Raw genomic sequence first — 19,060 nt, 5'->3', positions numbered from 1 at the left:
CTCCTGATTTGTTTTTTGGGGACAGATCCAAGTTTTTGAACTTTAAAAATAGCTGCAAATTATTTTTTGCTTTGAAACCCCGTTCTTCTGGTGATCCCATTCAGCAAGTGAAAATCATCATATCCTTACTGCGTGGTGATCCTCAAGACTGGGAATTTGCTCTTGAAACAGGGAATCCGGCATTATTGAATGTAGATGCATTTTTTCAGGCGCTCGGATTGTTGTATGACGAACCTAACTCTGTAGAGCATGCTGAGAAAACACTGTTGGCCCTGTGTCAGGGTCAGGAAGCGGCAGAGTTATATTGCCAGAAATTTAGAACATGGTCTGTGCTCACTAAATGGAATGTAGAGGCGCTGGCTGCTATTTTCAGAAAAGGTCTTTCTGAAACCCTTAAAGATGTTATGGTGGGCTTTCCTGCGCCTGCCGGTTTGAGCGAGTCTATGTCTCTAGCCATTCAGATTGATCGGCGCTTGCGTGAACGCAAGGCGGTGCACCATATGGCAGTGTCCTCTGAGCGAAGTCCTGAGCCTATGCAATGTGATAGGATTTTGACTAGAGCAGAAAGGCAGAAATTCAGACGTCAGAATGGCCTGTGTTTTTACTGTGGTGATTCAGCTCATGCTATTTCTGATTGCCCTAAGCGTACTAGGAGGGTCCCTAGGTCTGTTACCATTAGTACTGTGCAGCCTAAATTTCTCTTGTCTGTTACCCTGATTTGCTCATTGTCGTCCTTTTCTGTTATGGCATTTGTGGATTCTGGCGCTGCCCTGAACTTAATGGACTTAGAGTTTGCCAGGCGCTGTGGTTTTTCCTTGGAATCTTTGCAGAGTCCTATTCCCTTAAGGGGGATTGATGCTACGCCATTGGCCAAGAATAAACCTCCGTACTGGACACAGTTAACCATGTGCATGGCTCCAGCACATCAGGAAAATATTCGTCTTTTGGTGTTGCATAATTTGCATGATGTTGTTGTGCTGGGTTTTCCATGGTTACAGGAGCATAATCCAGTGCTGGATTGGAGATCTACAGTTAGGTCCATATATATTTGGACAGAGACAACATTTTTCTAATTTTGGTTATAGACATTACCACAATGAATTTTAAACAAAACAATTCAGATGCAGTTGAAGTTCAGACTTTCAGCTTTCATTTGAGGGTATCCACATTAAAATTGGATGAAGGGTTTAGGAGTTTCAGCTCCTTAACACGTGCCACCCTGTTTTTAAAGGGACCAAAAGTAATTGGACAATTGACTCCAAGGCTATTTCATGGAAAGGTGTGGCCAATCCCTTTCTTATGTCATTCTCAATTAAGCAGATAAAAGGCCTGGAGTTGATTTGAGGTGTGGTGCTGGCATTTGGAAGGTTTTGCTGTGAAGTAAACATGCAGTCAGAGGAGCTCTCCATGCAGGTGAAACAAGTCATCCTTAAGCTGCGAAAACAGAAAAAACCCATCCGAGAAATTGCTACAATATTAGGAGTGGCAAAATCTACAGTTTGGTACATCCTGAGAAAGAAAGAAAGCACTGGTGAACTCATCAATGCAAAAAGACATGGGCGCCACGGAAGATAACAGTGGTGGATGATCACAGAATAATCTCCATGGTGAAGAGAAACCCCTTCACAACAGCCAACCAAGTGAACAACACTCTCCAGGAGGTCGGCGTATCAATATCCAAATGTACCATAAAGAGAAGACTGCATGAAAGTAAATACAGAGGGTTCACTCTCATAAGCATCAAGAATAAAAAGGCTAGACTGGACATAGCTAAAAAACATCTAAAAAAGCCAGCACAGTTCTGGAAGAACATTCTTTGGACAGATGAAACCAAGATCAACCTCTACCAGAATGATGGAAAGAGAAAAGTATGGTGAAGGCGTGGTACAGCTCATGATCCAAAGCATGCCCCATCATCTGTAAAACACGGCGGAGGCAGTGTGATGGCTTGGACATCCATTGCTGCCAGTGGCACTGGGTCACTAGTGTTTATTGATGATGTGACACAGGACAGAAGCAGCCGAATGAATTCTGAGGTATTCAGAGACATACTGTGTGCTCAGATCCAGCCAAGTTCAGCAAAACTGATTGTCCATTTGTAGTATGAAACGACGACCAATGACCCAAAACTGAAAGCCAAAGCAACCCAGGAGTTTATTAAAGCAAAGAAGTGGAATATTGTTGAATGGCCAAGTCAGTCACCTGATCTCAACCCAATTGAGCATGCATTTCACTTGTTAAAGACTAAACTTCAGACAGAAAGGCCCACAAACAAACAGCAACTGAAAACCACCGCAGTGAAGGCCTGGCAGAACATCAAAAAGGAGGAAACACAGCGTCTGGTGATGTCCATGAGTTCAAGACTTCAGGCAGTTATTGCCAACAAAAGGTTTTCAACCAAGTACTAAAAATGAACATTTTATTTAAAATTATTGAATATGTCCATTTACTTTTGGCCCCTTTAAAAACAGGTTGGCACATGTTATGGAGCTGAAACTTCTAAACCCTTCATCTAATTTTAATGTGGATACCCTCAAATGAAAGCTGAAAGTCTGAACTTCAACTGCATCTGAATTGTTTTGCTTAAAATTTATTGTGGTAAGGACTATAACCATAATTAGAAAAATGATGTCTCTGTCCAAATATATATGGACCTAACTGTATGTCTGTGACTGGTTGGGGTTGTCAGGGGATACATAGTGATATTCCTTTGATGTCCATTTCCTTGTCCCCTTCTTCTGAAGTTCCTGAGTTTTTGTCGGATTTCCAGGATGTATTTGATGAGCCCAAGTCCAGTTCCCTGCCTCCTCATAGGGACTGCGATTGTGCCATTAATTTGATTCCTGGCTGTAAGTTCCCTAAGGGCCGACTTTTCAATCTGTCTGTGCCAGAGCATGCCGCTATGCGGAATTATGTAAAGGAGTCCTTGGAGAAAGGGCATTTTCGCCCGTCTTCGTCACCGTTGGGAGCGGGATTTTTTTTTGTTGCCAAGAAGGATGGCTCCTTGAGACCCTGTATAGATTATCGCCTTCTCAATAAGATCACTGTCAAATTCCGGTATCCGTTACCTTGGCTTTCTGATTTGTTTGCTCGGATTAAGGGTGCTAGTTGGTTTACTAAAATCAACCTCCGAGGGGCGTATAATCTTGTGCGTATTAAACAAGGTGATGAATGGAAAACAGCATTTAATACGCCTGAAGGCCATTTTGAATATCTTGTGATGCCATTCGGGCTCTCTAATGCTCCATCGGTATTTCAGTCCTTTATGCATGATATCTTCCGGAATTATCTGGATAAATTTATGATTGTGTATTTGGATGATATTTTGGTTTTCTCCGATGATTGGGAGTATCATGTGAAGCAGGTTAGGATGGTGTTTCAGGTCCTTCGTACTAATGCGTTGTTTGTGAAGGGGTCTAAGTGCCTCTTTGGAGTTCAGAGGGTTTCTTTTTTGGGTTTCATTTTTTCTCCCTCAGCTATTGAAATGGACCCTGTTAAAGTCCAGGCCATTCATGATTGGACTCAACCTACATCTGTAAAGAGCCTTCAGAAATTTTTGGGCTTTGCCAATTTTTATCGTCGCTTTATTGTTAATTTTTCTAGTGTAGCGAAGCCTCTGACCGATTTGACGAGGAAGGGCGCTGATGTGGTGAATTGGTCCTCTGCGGCTGTTGAGGCCTTTCAGGAGCTTAAACGTCGTTTTACTTCTGCCCCTGTGTTGCGTCAGCCAGATGTTTCTCTCCCTTTTCAGGTTGAGGTTGATGCTTCTGAGATTGGGGCAGGGGCTGTTTTGTCTCAGCGAAATTCTGATGGCTCTTTGATGAAACCATGTGCCTTCTTCTCCAGAAAATTTTCGTCTTCTGAGCGTAATTATGATGTCGGCAATCGGGAGTTGTTGGCTATGAAGTGGGCATTTGAGGAGTGGCGACATTGGCTTGAGGGAGCCAAGCATCGCGTGGTGGTCTTGACTGATCACAAGAATCTGATTTACCTCGAGTCTGCTAAGCGGTTGAATCCTAGACAGGCTCGGTGGTCTTTGTTTTTCTCACGTTTTGATTTTGTGGTCTCGTATATTCCTGGATCTAAGAATGTGAAGGCTGATGCCCTTTCTAGGAGTTTTTTACCTGATTCTCCGGGAGTTCTTGAGCCGGCTGGGATCCTCAAGGAGGGGGTGATTCTTTCTGCCATCTCCCCTGATTTACGGCGGGTACTTCAGGAGTTTCAGGCTGATAAACCTGACCGCTGTCCTGTGGGGAAATTGCTTGTTCCTGATAGATGGACTAGTAGGGTAATTTCTGAGGTTCATTGTTCGGTGTTGGCTGGTCACCCTGGGATTTTCGGTACGAGAGATTTGGTGGTTAGGTCCTTTTGGTGGCCTTCCTTGTCGCGGGATGTGCGTTCGTTTGTGCAGTCCTGTGTGACCTGTGCTCGGGCTAAGCCTTGCTGTTCCCGTGCCAGCGGGTTGCTTTTGCCTTTGCCTATTCCTGAGAGGCCCTGGACGCATATTTCCATGGATTTTATTTCTGATCTTCCTGTTTCTCAGAAGATGTCTGTCATCTGGGTGGTTTGTGACCGGTTTTCTAAGATGGTCCATTTGGTGCCGTTGCCTAAGTTGCCTTCCTCTTCTGATTTGGTTCCATTATTTTTTCAGCATGTGGTTCGTTTGCATGGTATTCCGGAGAATATTGTGTCTGACAGAGGTTCCCAGTTCGTTTCTAGGTTTTGGCGGTCCTTTTGTGCTAGAATGGGCATTGATTTGTCTTTTTCTTCTGCATTCCATCCTCAGACAAATGGCCAAACGGAGCGAACCAATCAGACCTTGGAAACCTATTTGAGATGCTTTGTGTCTGCTGATCAGGATGATTGGGTGACCTTTTTGCCATTGGCCGAGTTTGCCCTTAATAATCGGGCTAGTTCGGCTACCTTGGTTTCGCCTTTTTTTTGTAACTTTGGTTTTCATCCTCGTTTTTTTTCAGGGCAGCTTGAGCCTTCTGACTGTCCTGGTGTGGATTCCGTGGTGGACAGGTTGCAGCAAATTTGGACTCATGTGGTGGACAATTTGACGTTGTCTCAGGAGAAGGCTCAGCGTTTTGCTAACCGTCGTCGGTGTGTTGGTCCCCGGCTTCGTGTTGGGGATTTGGTCTGGTTGTCTTCTCGTCATGTTCCTATGAAGGTTTCTTCCCCTAAGTTCAAGCCTCGCTTTATTGGGCCTTATAAGATTTCTGAAATTATCAATCCAGTGTCTTTTCGTTTGGCCCTTCCAGCTTCCTTTTCCATTCATAGAGTGTTCCATAGATCCTTGTTGCGGAGATATGTGGTACCTATGGTTCCCTCCGTTGATCCTCCTGCTCCGGTGTTGGTTGAGGGGGAATTGGAATATGTGGTAGAGAAGATTTTGGATTCTCGTTTTTCGAGGCGGAAGCTTCAGTATCTGGTCAAGTGGAAGGGTTATGGCCTGGAGGATAATTCTTGGGTTGTTGCCTCCGATGTTCATGCTCCCGATTTGGTTCATGCTTTCCATTTAGCTCGTCCTGATCGGCCTGGGAGCTCTGGTGAGGGTTCGGTGACCCCTCCTCAAGGGGGGGGTACTGTTGTGAGTTCCGTTCTGGAGCTCCCTCCTGTGGTTGCTAATGGTATGTTTGCGAGTTCTGCCCTTGGGCTCCCTCTAGTGGTTTCGAGTGGAACTGCTGCTCCGTTAGGTAGCTGTAGCAGCTGCCTTCACTAATCGCCTTGCCTGGGTTTGTTATTTAAACCTGCTCTGGGCTTTAGTCCATGCCTGCTGTCAATGTTCTTGGTTGGATTTGATTCTTCCCTTGGATTTCTCATATGGCCAGTCCTTGTCTGCAAAAGATAAGTTTTGCTAGTTTGTTTGTCCATTTGTTTGGACTCTATTGCTTTGCATTTTGTCTCTTTGTCCAGCTTGTCACTATGTCTTATTTAGGCTAGCTGGAAGCTCTGGGAAAGCAGATTTGCCCCTCCACACCGTGAGTCGGTGTGGAGTTCATTTTTGTAAACTCTGCGTGGATTTTGTAGTTTTTAATACTGAGCGCACAGTTTCCTTTGCTCTCTGTCTATCTAGTTTAGTATTGGCCTCCCCTTTGCTGAATTCTAATTTCATTTCTGTGTTCGTCATTTCCCTCTCCTTTCACAGTCAATATTTGTGGGGGGCTGTCTTTCCTTTTGGGGGTTTCTCTGAGGCAAGATAGCTTTCTATTTCCTTCTTTAGGGGTAGTTATATCTTAGGCTGTGACGAGGTGTCTAGGGAGTGTCAGGAACATCCCACGGCTATTTCTAGTTGTGTAGTTAGGATTAGGGACTGCGGTCAGTAGAGATACCACCTTCTCAGAGCTGTTCCATGTTGCGTTTTAGCCACCAGGTCATTTCAGTGTGGCCTCTTAACCACCAGGTCATAACAGGTACCACAATACAATTTGTTATTTTTTCATCTGCAACAAAAGCTGTTATTAGAGCTAATTATAATCAATATTCATTTTGCAGTTAGCAGCACTTGGGGAGAGATTGTGCTGAAGGGATAGTGTAGGTTAGGATAGGGTTAATTACACTTCCTTCCTTTCTGCTGCAACTGATACCAAAAGCCCTTCTCAGGGCTCCTAATCCTTAAAATTGTTCTGAGCAGGGAAATATTATACGCTATTTTTAGTGTGGCAGTGTGCGTCAAAAGCATAAAGCCAGAATTGTTTGGTGATCAATAGCATGACTTTATTGCTCCTGCAGTATTATAAATCCATCTGAGGTAGGGAAATTTTCCTGTTATAGTAATACTGCAAATTTCTTTCTGCAGTGAAATATTATATTGCATTTATACTGTGCCAGTGCATCAAAATAAAAAAGCCAGACTTGGTTGGTAACTAATAGTATTGCTATATTGATACTGCAGCGTAAGAAGTCCATCTGAGTTTTCTCAACAGGAATATATCATTTGTAATTTAAAATGAGCAAGGCACATGGTAAGAGATGGGGAAGTGACGGGATGGTGAGCGCCGAGGACGGGGCCAAAGTGACACCGTGCCTTCCGCGGGAGCCGAATGCTAGAGTATAAAAACAGAATCTGCAGGTGACACCACTGCCTCTTCCCCTGTTCTACGTGCATGCCAGTCCTCTGTCCATGACGCAAGCGAAGATGCCTCCCACCCTGCACTGTCGTTGTACACTTGAAACCACCATCAGCAACTACATCCTTGTTGCCGTTCAGCATTCAGTTGTTCCTACCCCAGTCCTTGGAACACAAGCGTAAATACGCAGCCACTCACTCACAGCTGCATTTTCAGACTGCTTGCCCTGGAAATGTTGCCGTTTAGGCTTATGAAGACGGAAACTTTCTGCAACCTCCTGGTGGCAGCTGTTCCTTTGATCTCGGTCCCCAGCCGCCACTCTTTCTCTTGATGTGCAATCCCCGCCGTACACAAGCACATATCCCATAACATCAGCCGTGCCTTGCCCAACGCTGTTGCTGGGTAGGTCCACTTAACCACGGACAAGTGCTTGTTGCCAGGGACGCTACATTTTCCTAACGGCACACTGGGTGAACATTGTGGCAGCCGGGACCCAGTCAGACCAGGGGACGAAACACGGGCTACCGACACCGAGGTTTGCGGGCCTTGGTTTACTAAAGGTTCCCCCACCTTCTACAGCAGTTCCTGCACCTCCTTTCTCTCCTTCTCTGAAATGTCATCATCAGTTGCAAGCTGGAAACACTGCTGCACTGTCTTGGCCAAGCGGCAACAGCGTCTGCTGAAGATAGTTTGCTTAGGTGGCAAACCGCCACAGAGTTGTTGAAAGGTCTAACAAACCAGACTAGTTTGTGGCTCTCATCCCTGAACCTACAGCCAGCCATGGTTGTGCGTAACAATGTCCGTAACCTGGTGGCAGCTCTGAAGCTTGGCAACCTTACCCACGTACCATGTGCTCGACTTAGTGGGTCAGCAGTTTCTCAAATCCTACCCAGATCTGCCTGAGCTACTTGTGAAAGTACGCTACGTGTGTGCCCATTTCCGCAAGTCAGCTACAGGTGCCGCCGCCATGGCAGTGCTGCAGCAGCATTTGCAACTTCCAGCTCACCGACTGGTGTGCGATGTCACCACACATTGGGACTCAACATTACGTATGTTGGCAAGGCTTTGTGAGCAGCAGAGAGCAATAGTTGAATGCCAGCTACACCGTGCCCATCAGTATTCTGGTTAGCCTCTGTACATAAGAGCTGATAAGTGGGCATGGATGTCTGACATCTGTGTGGTTCTCAAAAACTTGGAGGACTCGAACAAGATGGTGAGCGGCGATAATGCCATTATCGGCGTCACCATCCCGCTTCTTTGTCTACTGAAATGCTCGCAGCTCACAATTAGAGGAGGCTTTGAAGGCAGAGCAAGTTGAGATGGAGTTAGAAACTATACTGGGTGATGCTACATCGCCCAGCCTCATCTCATCTTCTGAGGTGTGGCAGTAGGGGATAGCGTATTACAGCCATCTAGTCAAAGATTATTGCCTTATGAATTCTAGTCCGTGCTACTACTTTATTCCATGCACTCATTGACCTTTTCATATTTTTTCCGGTGATCTCTACTCAGAAATTCATCAAATCTGGCAGTGTTGCTTGTGTTCCTTGACAGTTTGTTGCTGCCACGTACAAGAAAATATATTTTCTGGGTGGGTTCAAATCCCTTGTAGAGTCTACAATAATACCGTAGGGCAGTATGGTGGCTCAGTGGATAGCACTGCAGCCTTGCAGCGCTGGAGTCCTGAGTTCAAACCCCACTAAGGACAACATCTGCAAAGAGTTTGTATGTTCTTCCCGTGTTTGCGTGGGTTTCCTCCGGGTACTCCAGTTTCCTCTCACATTCCAAAGACATACTGATAGGGAATTTAGATAGTGAGCCCCATCGGGGACTGCGATGATAATGTGTTCAAACTGTAAAGCACTGCGGAATATGTTAGCGCTATATAAAAATAAAGATTATTATCTGCAGTTCGTCTACGGTGAGGTGTGGCTGTAGGAATAGTGTATGATCATTATCTAGTCACGGATTATTTCCTTTTAAATTCTAGTCCTTCCTGCTGCTTGTTGCCATGCACTCATTGACCAATTCATATTTTTTATGGTGATCTGTACTCAGAAATTCTTTAAAGCAGGCAAAATTAACTGATTTAATGTGTCCATCTGCAGTTTCTCTGTAGCATCTGTATGTAAGAGGTGGGATACTTTATGCTACTAGAGCTGGAATTACCACTTCTGAACCCTCTAGTGCTTTGTTTCCATCTATTTCTGGGGGCTTCTTGAAGTATGTTTGAGGTCACTGTCTTGCTGGCCCAGACTGTAGGGGGAAGTTAGCTAGCCCGATGATGTAGCTGGCCAGCATCTACCCATACCTCTCCAGTTGATTGACATGTCTCTCCATATATACACAAATGAACGAAGCCAACTGACCACACCAAACTCGTCAGGTCTCTGTCTATAGTTCTCGATTGGCTTTTCAAACTATTATTTATGAGCCGCTATTGTGTTTAAAGGTAAAACATACATGCCTACAATCGCACAGCCAGGCTCTGATTCATAGCATAAATCTAATGACAAGTTCCCTTTAAGTAGTCACAGCTGTAGGTAGCATATGTACCAACAGCAATATGAACTACTGAAACTGCTAATATACCAGCATACATACCAGTTAGCATATAGGTAATACTCTGATGGCTGTTCAGAAGCATTTAAAGGGGTTTTCCTCCTGAACTAAGTACAGTTAATCAATAGATCTAGAAATAATAAGTGCCACAATTGGATGTGTTAAAATAAAATGTTCCTGTGCTGAGATAGTCTTATAAATGTTCCCCTGCTGTGAACTGTGTAATGGCCGTGTTTGACCGTACAGGGACATGGTCGGATATACCACATCTCCTGGGCAGAGGAGGAAGCAAAAGAGTATACAGTATTACAGTATGGGATCCCATATGCTGCTTTCCGTGGGGTAAAACATGTTTAAAAACAGGCAGGGAAATGTTTTACCTCACATAAAAAATCATCTGTGATTCCATGCTGTCCTGTCTGTAGACTCTTTTGCTTCCCCCCCCCCCCCTGCCCAGGAGTTGTGGTATGATCAGACCATGTCCCTGTACGGTCAGACACGGCCATTACACAATACACAGCAGGGGCACATGTAGAGTCATGGCCAAAATTTTTGAGACTGACACCAAAATTATATTTTCACATGATCTGCTGCCCTCTGGTTTTTATTAGTGTTTGTCTGATGTTTATATCACATAGAGAAGTATAATTACAATCATATTATGAGTACCCATAGGTTATATTGACAGTTAGAATCAGTTAATGCAGCAAGTCAATATTTGCATTGTTGACCCTTCTTCTTCAAGACCTCTGCAATTCTCCCTGGTATGATCTCAATCAACTTCTGGACCAAATCCTGACTGATAGCAGTCAATTCTTGCATAATCAATGCTTGCATTTTGCCAGAATTTGTTGGTTTTTGTTTGTCCACCCGTCTCTTGATGATTGACCACAAGTTCTCAATGGGATTAAGATCTGGGGAGTTTCCAGGCCATGGACCCAAAATCTCTATGTTTTGTTCCATAAGCCATTTAGTTATCATCTTTGCTTTATGGCAAGGTGCTCCATCATGCTGGAAAAGGCATTGTTGGGTGCCAAACTGCTCTTGGACGGTTGGGAGAAGTTGCTCTTGGAGGACATTCTGGTACCATTCTTTATTCATGGCTGTGTTTTAGGCAAGACTGTGAGTGAGCCGATTCCTTTGGCTGAGAAGCAACACCACACATGAATGGTTTCAGGATGCTTTACAGTTGGCATGAGACAAGACTGGTGGTAGCGCTCACCTCTTCTTCTCCGAATAAGCTGTTTTCCAGATGTCCCAAACAATCGAAAAGGGGATTCATCAGAGAAAATAACTTTGCCCCAGTCCTCAGCAGTCCACTCCCTGTACCTTATGCAGAATATCAGTCGGTCCCTGATGTTTTTTCTGGAGAGAAGTGGCTTCTTTGCTGCCCTCCTTGAAACCAGGCCTTGCTCAAAGAGTCTCCGCCTCACAGTGTGTGCAGAAGCACTCACACCAGCCTGCTGCCATTCCTGAGCAAGCTCGGCACTGCTGGTAGTCCGATCCTGCAGCTGAAACAGTTTTAAGATACGGTCCTGGTGCTTGCTGGTCTTTCTTGGGCGCCCTGGAGTCTTTTTGACAACAATGGAAGCTCTCTCCTTGAAGTTCTTGATGATGCGATAGATTGTTGACTGAGGTGCAATCTTTGTAGCTGCGGTACTCTTCCCTGTTAGGCCATTTTTGTGCAGTGCAATGATGGCTGCACGTGTTTCTTTAGAGATAACCATGGTGAACTGAAGAGAAACAATGATACCAAGCACCAGCCTCCTTTTAAAGTGTCCAGTGATGTCATTCTAACTTAATCATGACTGATTGATCGCCAGCCCTGTCCTCATCAACACCCACACCTGTGTTAATGGATCAATCACTAAAACGATGTTAGCTGCTCCTTTTAGGGCAGGACTGCAATGATGTTGAAATGTGTTTTGGGGGTTCATTTTCTGGGCAAATATTGACTTTGCAAGTACAGTAATTGCTGTTAAGCTGATCACTCTGACATTCAGGAGTATATGCAAATTGCCATTAGAAAAAATGAAGCAGTAGACTTTGGAAAAATTAATATTTGTCTCATTCTCAAAATTTTTGTCCATGACTGTTTAAGATTATCTCAGCACAGGGACATTTTTTTAAACACATCCAATTGTGGAAATTATTATTATTCCTAGATCTATTAATTAAAATGTACTTTATTCTCGGGACAACCCCTTTAAGTGTGTATTATAGTTGTTGATGCCATTTATTCATGGTAACAGATTCACTGTAATGATGTTTGTACTTGTTACACATTTTTCAAAATTTCTAGCTGCTTATTTTGTATCTTTTTTTTTTCCCCCTCTTATAAAAGGCATTCTTCACTTAGCATCTGGAGTTGTGGACCTGCTGCAGTACTTCTTCCCAGAGTCATTTGATCGATTGCCACGAGACTGTGGTTTGTTTGATGGTCCAAAGCCGACGGTTCTTGATTCATGCTGTGTTAGTGATTTGGCAATATTATTACGCGGCAACAAAAGGAAGACACAACCAATAGAATTTGGAGCACATCAGGTTATAAAATATTAATATTAAGTCTTTTGTTCATAAAGTAATGCCTAGAAATTGTCATTTGCAATGGTAATTTCTCAAAAGGTCAGAAATGTGGAATTCATATGGTATAGAAAAGCAAACGTTAATATAAAACTTTTTAGAAATGTTCAAAACTTGTGGGGGAATTTACAAAGACTGGCATTTTAAAGGTGTACTCCGGGGTGATAAAAATGTATTTCAATGTACATTCTAACTAAAACGATAAAGGCTTATATTCCTATCATGTGATTTACTGCTTCTGACTATGATATCACTTCACAGTGCTGCTTTTTGCTCTTGAGTGCTTCACCTCCCTTCTGAGATGCTATGTCATAGATCAGGAGGCATGGCTTGCTGCTTATGCAAATCAGCACCCTGACCAATGCACAAGGAAACCCACACATAGCCAGTCTCTCCCCACTGTCATTCTGGCTGCCTGCACCTTCACAGCTTGTATATGACTTGCCAAGGAGCGTGGCGTGAAAGCTAGAGAAGCAGCAAGAGGGAAATCACAGGTCATATACAAGCTTTGAGGGTGCCGCCAGAAAGGCAATGCAGAGTGAGAGTTAGAGAGGGAATCGAACCCGAACACACACACTGATGATCCTTGAACTAGGGCAGTGTTCCCCAACTCTGGTCCTCAAGAGCCACCAACAGGTCATGTTTTCAGGATTTCCTTAGTATTGCACAGGTGATAATTGCATCACCTGGACAGGCAAGCTTTCAATAACCTGTGCAATACTAAGGAAATCCTCAAAACATGACCTGTTGGTGGCTCTTGAGGACGGGAGTTGGGGAACACTGGTCTAGGGGCTTACTTGCAAAAGCAGCAGGAGCATAAGCCACGTCCCATAATCTCTGACATGGCGTCCCAGACGAGAGAAGGATTAGTTGGCCATCCCTTCCCATAAAGCCCAACACGTTGAAGAAAAAAAAGTTGTGAGCCTTTCATAAAACCAAACTACATTGAGACAATAAAGATTGTTTAAAGGGAACCTGTCGCCAGGTTTTCCCAATACAAAGTCTAACTAACACCTTTTAAGGCCTCTTTTACAGCATTCTAATAAGCTGTATACAAGTCCCCAATCTCCTCTGCAAATACCTTTTATTATACCCACATACAGTACGGTCCGGTGTGATGGGCTTGATCTGGCGCCTCCTCTTTTGCAATGCTTCCTGCTTCATGTGGATGGCGCTTCCTACGTCATCCACTCAGTGTCCCCCATTGCGCTCCTGCACGTGCACCCTTCTCTCTGCCCTGCCGAGGGCAGAGCAAAGCACTGTAGTGTACGATTGGGGGGCACGCCATCCATATGAAGCGAGCAGGAGAATGGCTATCCTAGGAGGAGAAGAGGCGCTGGGTCAAGTCGTTTAAGAAAAGGTCTTTTTTTTGCTATGCAGTGGGGATTGGGGACTTGCATACTAGAATACTGTAAAACAGGCCTTAAAGGTGGTGGCTGTGCTTTCATTTTGAAAAAGTCTAGTGGCATATTCCCTTTAAATCAAGAAATGAAATTCTTATCCTCAATATGTAAGATATTTTAAGGGGACTTTTCATGTCCAGAAATACTCTTTATGTCCAAAGATGGGGTTAGTCTGCAGGTAAATCATATTAAAATCATGTTATTATGCCGTACTGGAGCAGCAGCTACAGGAAGAAAATGAGCTTATATCCACCATGTGGCCACTCATTTCCAGCCATTGGGGCAGTGCATGGAGCAGTTGTAAAATTCCTAACTCACATCTTTGTTTTCAGAATAAGCTCCACAGATGAATGTATTTTACTGTTTTAATGTTGTAAAAGTACTTAATCGGACTCTGTAAGTTAACCCGTTGCTTCTTGGCATTTATTTTTTAGGTGATTTTGGTAGTAAATGAAAAAGCTAAAGACAATATACCAGAAGAATTGAGCCTCGCCCTTGTTCTGACTATTTATGAGGCAAAAGGCTTGGAGTTTGATGATGTACTTTTGTACAATTTCTTTACAGACTCTGAGGTATCCAGTCTCTCATTTATCTACCGTAGTCTAGAGTTTTTCACGTGTTTTAAATCAACAATCAATGTAAATGTACATCCTAAAGCATACAGTATACCGTATTCTGGCATTAGCTTCCTAGTTATACATCATAAGATATTTGTTAATAAGTGATGCTAGCATGTACTTTTGTGCTTGTTTTTTCAGGCTTCCAAGGAGTGGAGAATAATTTCTTCCTTTAATCCAGCACCTTTAAAAAAACAGGGGAATCAGCCTCTTCTAGAAGTTCCTTTGGAGAATGCTTGTAATTCTGCTCATAGACCATTGGATGATCCACAAATGCACAAGGTTCTTTATAATAACTAATTTGTATTATAAGCCTTTAGTATTGATTCTAATGCCAAAAAAATCTGCTATAAGGAGTAAAGAAAGAGGATAGAAACAAACAAGTCGCTTTGTGTTGCTAGTTAAAAATGTGAATGTGAGAAAGTGATATCTGAAACAAAGCCATCTGTTGAACAGTGGTGTTTAAAGGGAATCGGTCACCAGGTTTCTGCTACCTCACCTGAGAGCAGCATGATGTAGGCAAAGAGACCCTGAATCCAGCGATGTATCTCTTAGTATACTGGGTGCAGCTGTTCTGACACAGAGTTATTAGATATCACTGTAGCAGAGCTCTCAGTGCTTACCCCACCCACACGAGGCTTTGTTTACATGGTCTATAGGTAGTGAGCTGCTTATCACAGGTGGGAGTGTCGTTGGACTAGGCCTCACTGTCAGCTGATGTCCTAGCAGTGATAATATCCTGGTGATCAAATCTTCATTACAAGTTAACAGCGCACAGCTTGATAAGTGTCATATCGCTGAATTAAGTGTATTAACCTCTACATTATGCTGTCTTCAGATTACGTAGCAAAAATTTGCTAACAGATTCCGTTTATCCGCTTACTGATGTATGACAGACTGGTACATCATATGCTGGCTCTTACTTTGATGCTTGCTCAGAAACTGAGCCCGCATCTTAGCTGGCAGATGATGGCTGTGTTATTCAGAGGTTATTCCCTTTACTGAGATGGGAGATGGCAGCTACTGAAGAGATTCTATGTAGACTGAGGGGGAGGAGCTCTGATTGTAGCTCCTCCCTCCTCCTGTCCTCAGAATTTTATCAGTAGCAGCCGCCATCTCCTGTTTCAGTATTTTAGCAACCTGTAAGTTCATATCAAAAGGGATGAACATACTTTATATTCTTGGCCAGGTAGGTAAGCACTAATGTTAATATTTTGTTTTAAAGTGAATATTTTAAAGTGAACCTGTCACCAGGTTTGGCTGATAAGAGATATGGCCATCACCTTTCAGGGCTGACATACAGCATTCTATAATACTATATATAAGCCCCCAACCTGGAAGAGAAGAAAAATCACTTTCATTATACTCACCTGCGGGGCGCTCAGGTCCGATGGGCATCCCTGGTCTTGTTCTGGCGCCTCCCATCTTCTTACAATCCCCGTCCTCCTGCTTGCTTTGTGTGGATGATGCGTCCTTTTGTCATCCACACAGTCTCCCCGGCATCGCGCTCCTGCGCAGGCGTACTTATCTGACCTGCTGAGGGCAGAGCAAAGTATTGTAGTGTGCATGCGCTGAGACTCTTTGACCTTTCCCGGCGCCTGCGCAGAGAAATACGCCTGCACAGGAGCACAGTGCTGAGGAGACGCGGCATCTCAAGAAGAAGGCAGGCGCCAGAACAAGAAGAACGACACCCATCGGAACGGACCGACTCGCAGGTGAGTGTAATAAGTTATTTTTCTTCTCTTGCAGTTTGGGTTGGGGGCAGATATACAGCATTATAGAATGCTGTATATCAGCCATGAAAGGTGATGGCCGTATCTTTTATCGGCCAAAACTGGTGACAGGTTCCCTTTAAATGATTTAATGCATTTTACCTTTATTTTTATTTTTTTGTTTTAGGTTTTCCTTTTCATTTGTAACTAATTTTGTGTTTTCATTGCACTACTTAATCACAGATTGTTGTATTTTAACCTAACTTCTCATTGTTCTCATGTAGATGCTAAATGGAGAACTGAAACAACTGTATACAGCTATAACTAGAGCCAGAGTCAACCTCTGGATATTTGATGAAAACCATGAGAAGCGAGCACCTGCATTTGATTACTTTGTGAAAGGAAATTTAGTTCAGGTGGTCCAGACAGATAAAAACAAAGGTGCGTTAATGCCGATATTATTGCTGCTGAAATATTGTTTTGGAAGCTATAATAAAATAGATTTGGGATTGGGGCTGCGCAATTTAAAATTAAAATATCAAGGTTTTTTTTCAATATTATAACAGATTTTCATTTTTTTGTATGCTAAGAAGGTTAAAAATACCAATATTTTTTTTTTTTTAATTAATTTTTTATTCAAACAGAATTGCTTTCACAGAATTTCTTAATATAAACTGATCATCAGAACTGTCCCTTAGTAGCTGGTGTGTGGACATGTCATTCCAAGGCAGTCAGTGTATGTGCTGTGATCGGCAGTGTACTGGCTTCATCTGTGCACTCTGCATGCGCTGGTTACTGCCAAAACTGACCTAAAATGGCATATACCGGACAAATGGGCCAGTCAGAGTGGCTATTTGAGAGAAAGGCCTCATTTTGTCCCCTGAGTGGACATGTGATCGCATGTAGGCGATATGCCTACTTCCGGCCACATTCTGACTAGATATGTGCAGCCTCACTCAATTGACTTGTCAGGCGCTGAAGAATTCTTCCTGACAGCGTGCACTGTACGCTCTGTGAGGATTTACAAGTCTGCAGTCACATAGAGTGGCTAGAGACCTTCACGCCTAACTTGGACAACCCCTTTAAATACAGAATTGTTTGTCATGCTTATATGATCCTATGACTACAAGGAGTTGGATATTATATCAGCCACATATTGTAATGTCAGGTGTGCTGTAGCACTTGTGAGATTCAGTGTGAGTTATTTCAGACTGATCAAGTCACACTGAAGCCTAATCTCGCATAACAGTATGACCCATTCTGTAAGAAGAACAAGCTGCGGTAATAACTCTCACTGAAGCTCAGCAGTGTGACATGACCTCCACAATAAAGAATCCTGCACTGGATTGTTCTGAAGGTGAACCGCATCTTGCCACTCAACCTCAGGGACTGTAGTGCTTCCTTCCTGCGCCCTCCCAAGTTGAGAAAGCTGCTACATCATATTTTTCTAGCAGCAGTATACACAGTATTAAAACTCCCTCTCTCCCTCTCAAGTATGGTTCCTGCTTACTTACTTAGCCTGATGTGAAGGTGCAAAGCGAATATTGATTTCATGATTCTGGGCAAAATCACAATCGTGATACAGAGTGTTAAAATTAAAGGTGTTATTCTGAACTTTGGATATTTTTTTCAGATACTGTTAGGATGCTTACTACCTGCATATTCTACTTTGCGACTTTTCTCCCAGCTCAGGCATTTAGTCTCCTGCTTCGTTTCACCTCACGCAAGCAGAGCAGCTCTTTCTCTTCTGGTCTGCTCTGTTACAGGAGATCACTACCTATGACCTGCTGATTGACATTCTGCATTCTGTAATGCTGTAGATAAGCCTCTGATGTAACCTGCAAGATAAGAAAAACAGGGGTGGTCCCGGTTCTGTTCGGGTTCGATGGGCGTTGCGGTCCAGTTCGGGGCCTCCCATCTTCTTACGATGACGTCCTCTTCTTGTATTCACGCTGCGGCTCCAGCGCAAGCGTACTTTGTTTGCCTTGTTGAGGGCAGAGCAAAGTACTGCAGTGCGCAGGTGCCGAGCCTTCCTGACATTTTGCGACGCCTGCACACTGCAGTACTTTACTCAAAGTAACAACAGGGCAGACAAAGTACGCCTGCGCCGGAGCCGCGGCAGGAAGGAAAGAAGAGGACGTCATCGTATGAAGATGGGAGGCGCCGGACCGCAACGCCCATCGGACCGGACCGCATCGGGACTGCTCCTGGGTGAGTATAATATAACCTGTTTTTCTTATCTTTAGGTTACATCGGGGGCTTATCTACAGCATTACAGAATGTTGTAGATAAGCCTCTGATGCCGGTGGCCTTAGCTTATAGGCGAATTTTGGGGTGACAGATTCCCTTTAATGCAGGTAACGATTTGATTAGGAGCGTCTAACTGGTCTGTAGGAGCTAGAACTCTAAATGGTTGGTAGGGGATCAAATACTTATTTCTTACTGCAAAATGCAAATTTATATAATTTATACAATGTGATTTTCTGGATTTTATTTTTGATATTCTAGCTCTTAATTTTTAAATTTAACCTACCCTAATTATAGACTGTTCATGTCTTTGTCATTGGGCAAACTTACAAAATCAGCAAGGGATCAAATAATTATTTCCTTCACTGTATATACCCATATTTTTCGGACTATAAGACACACCAGACCATAAGACGCACCCCAAATTTTCAGAAGGAAAATAGAGAGAAAAAATTAATGTGTCAAATGGAAATCCGTCTTACAGTCCGAACTCAGCTTATGGGGGGGATCGGCAGCGCTGGTGGAGTGTGGTCACAGGGGTGTTCGATAGTCCAGCGATATGATTCCCAGACTGGTGCGGCAGGTTTGGCAGTGCTATAGGTGCGGGGGCTCTGTCGACATTTCTGAAAGCCCGGAGCCCCCGCACATTCATTGCTGTGATGTGGTGGCCTCCAAGAAATCCCATCCCAGGCTGGTGCAGCAGGTTTGGCGGTTCTCTGTGGTGCGGGGGATGCATCAGCATTTTGTGAAAGCCCGGAGGCCCCTCACTTCCGTTGCTGCAATGCGATGGACTCCGTGAAAATGGCCACCAGGGGCTGCTCATGCTCAGATTGAGATCTCCGCAACAGAGCACCGCCGAACTG

General features: G+C 43.8%; 1 protein-coding gene across 1 annotated transcript in view; it reads left to right on the top strand.

The window, feature by feature from the left end:
- The window catches only part of TRANK1 (tetratricopeptide repeat and ankyrin repeat containing 1), a 150,777-nt gene that overhangs the window by 98,706 nt on the left and 33,011 nt on the right, over positions 1-19,060 (top strand). Inside the window, exons 14-17 of the mRNA XM_069730314.1 lie at positions 11,980-12,179; positions 14,056-14,193; positions 14,380-14,520; positions 16,235-16,391. Coding sequence (XP_069586415.1) covers positions 11,980-12,179; positions 14,056-14,193; positions 14,380-14,520; positions 16,235-16,391 — 636 coding nt within the window. The remainder of the gene's footprint in view (positions 1-11,979; positions 12,180-14,055; positions 14,194-14,379; positions 14,521-16,234; positions 16,392-19,060) is intronic.

Source organism: Ranitomeya imitator, chromosome 6, assembly GCF_032444005.1.
Source record: "Ranitomeya imitator isolate aRanImi1 chromosome 6, aRanImi1.pri, whole genome shotgun sequence".
In the NCBI taxonomy this organism is placed as follows: Eukaryota; Metazoa; Chordata; class Amphibia; order Anura; family Dendrobatidae; genus Ranitomeya; species Ranitomeya imitator.
The sequence above is the reverse complement of the archived record's forward strand: the minus strand, read 5'-3'. Positions and strand labels throughout refer to the sequence as shown.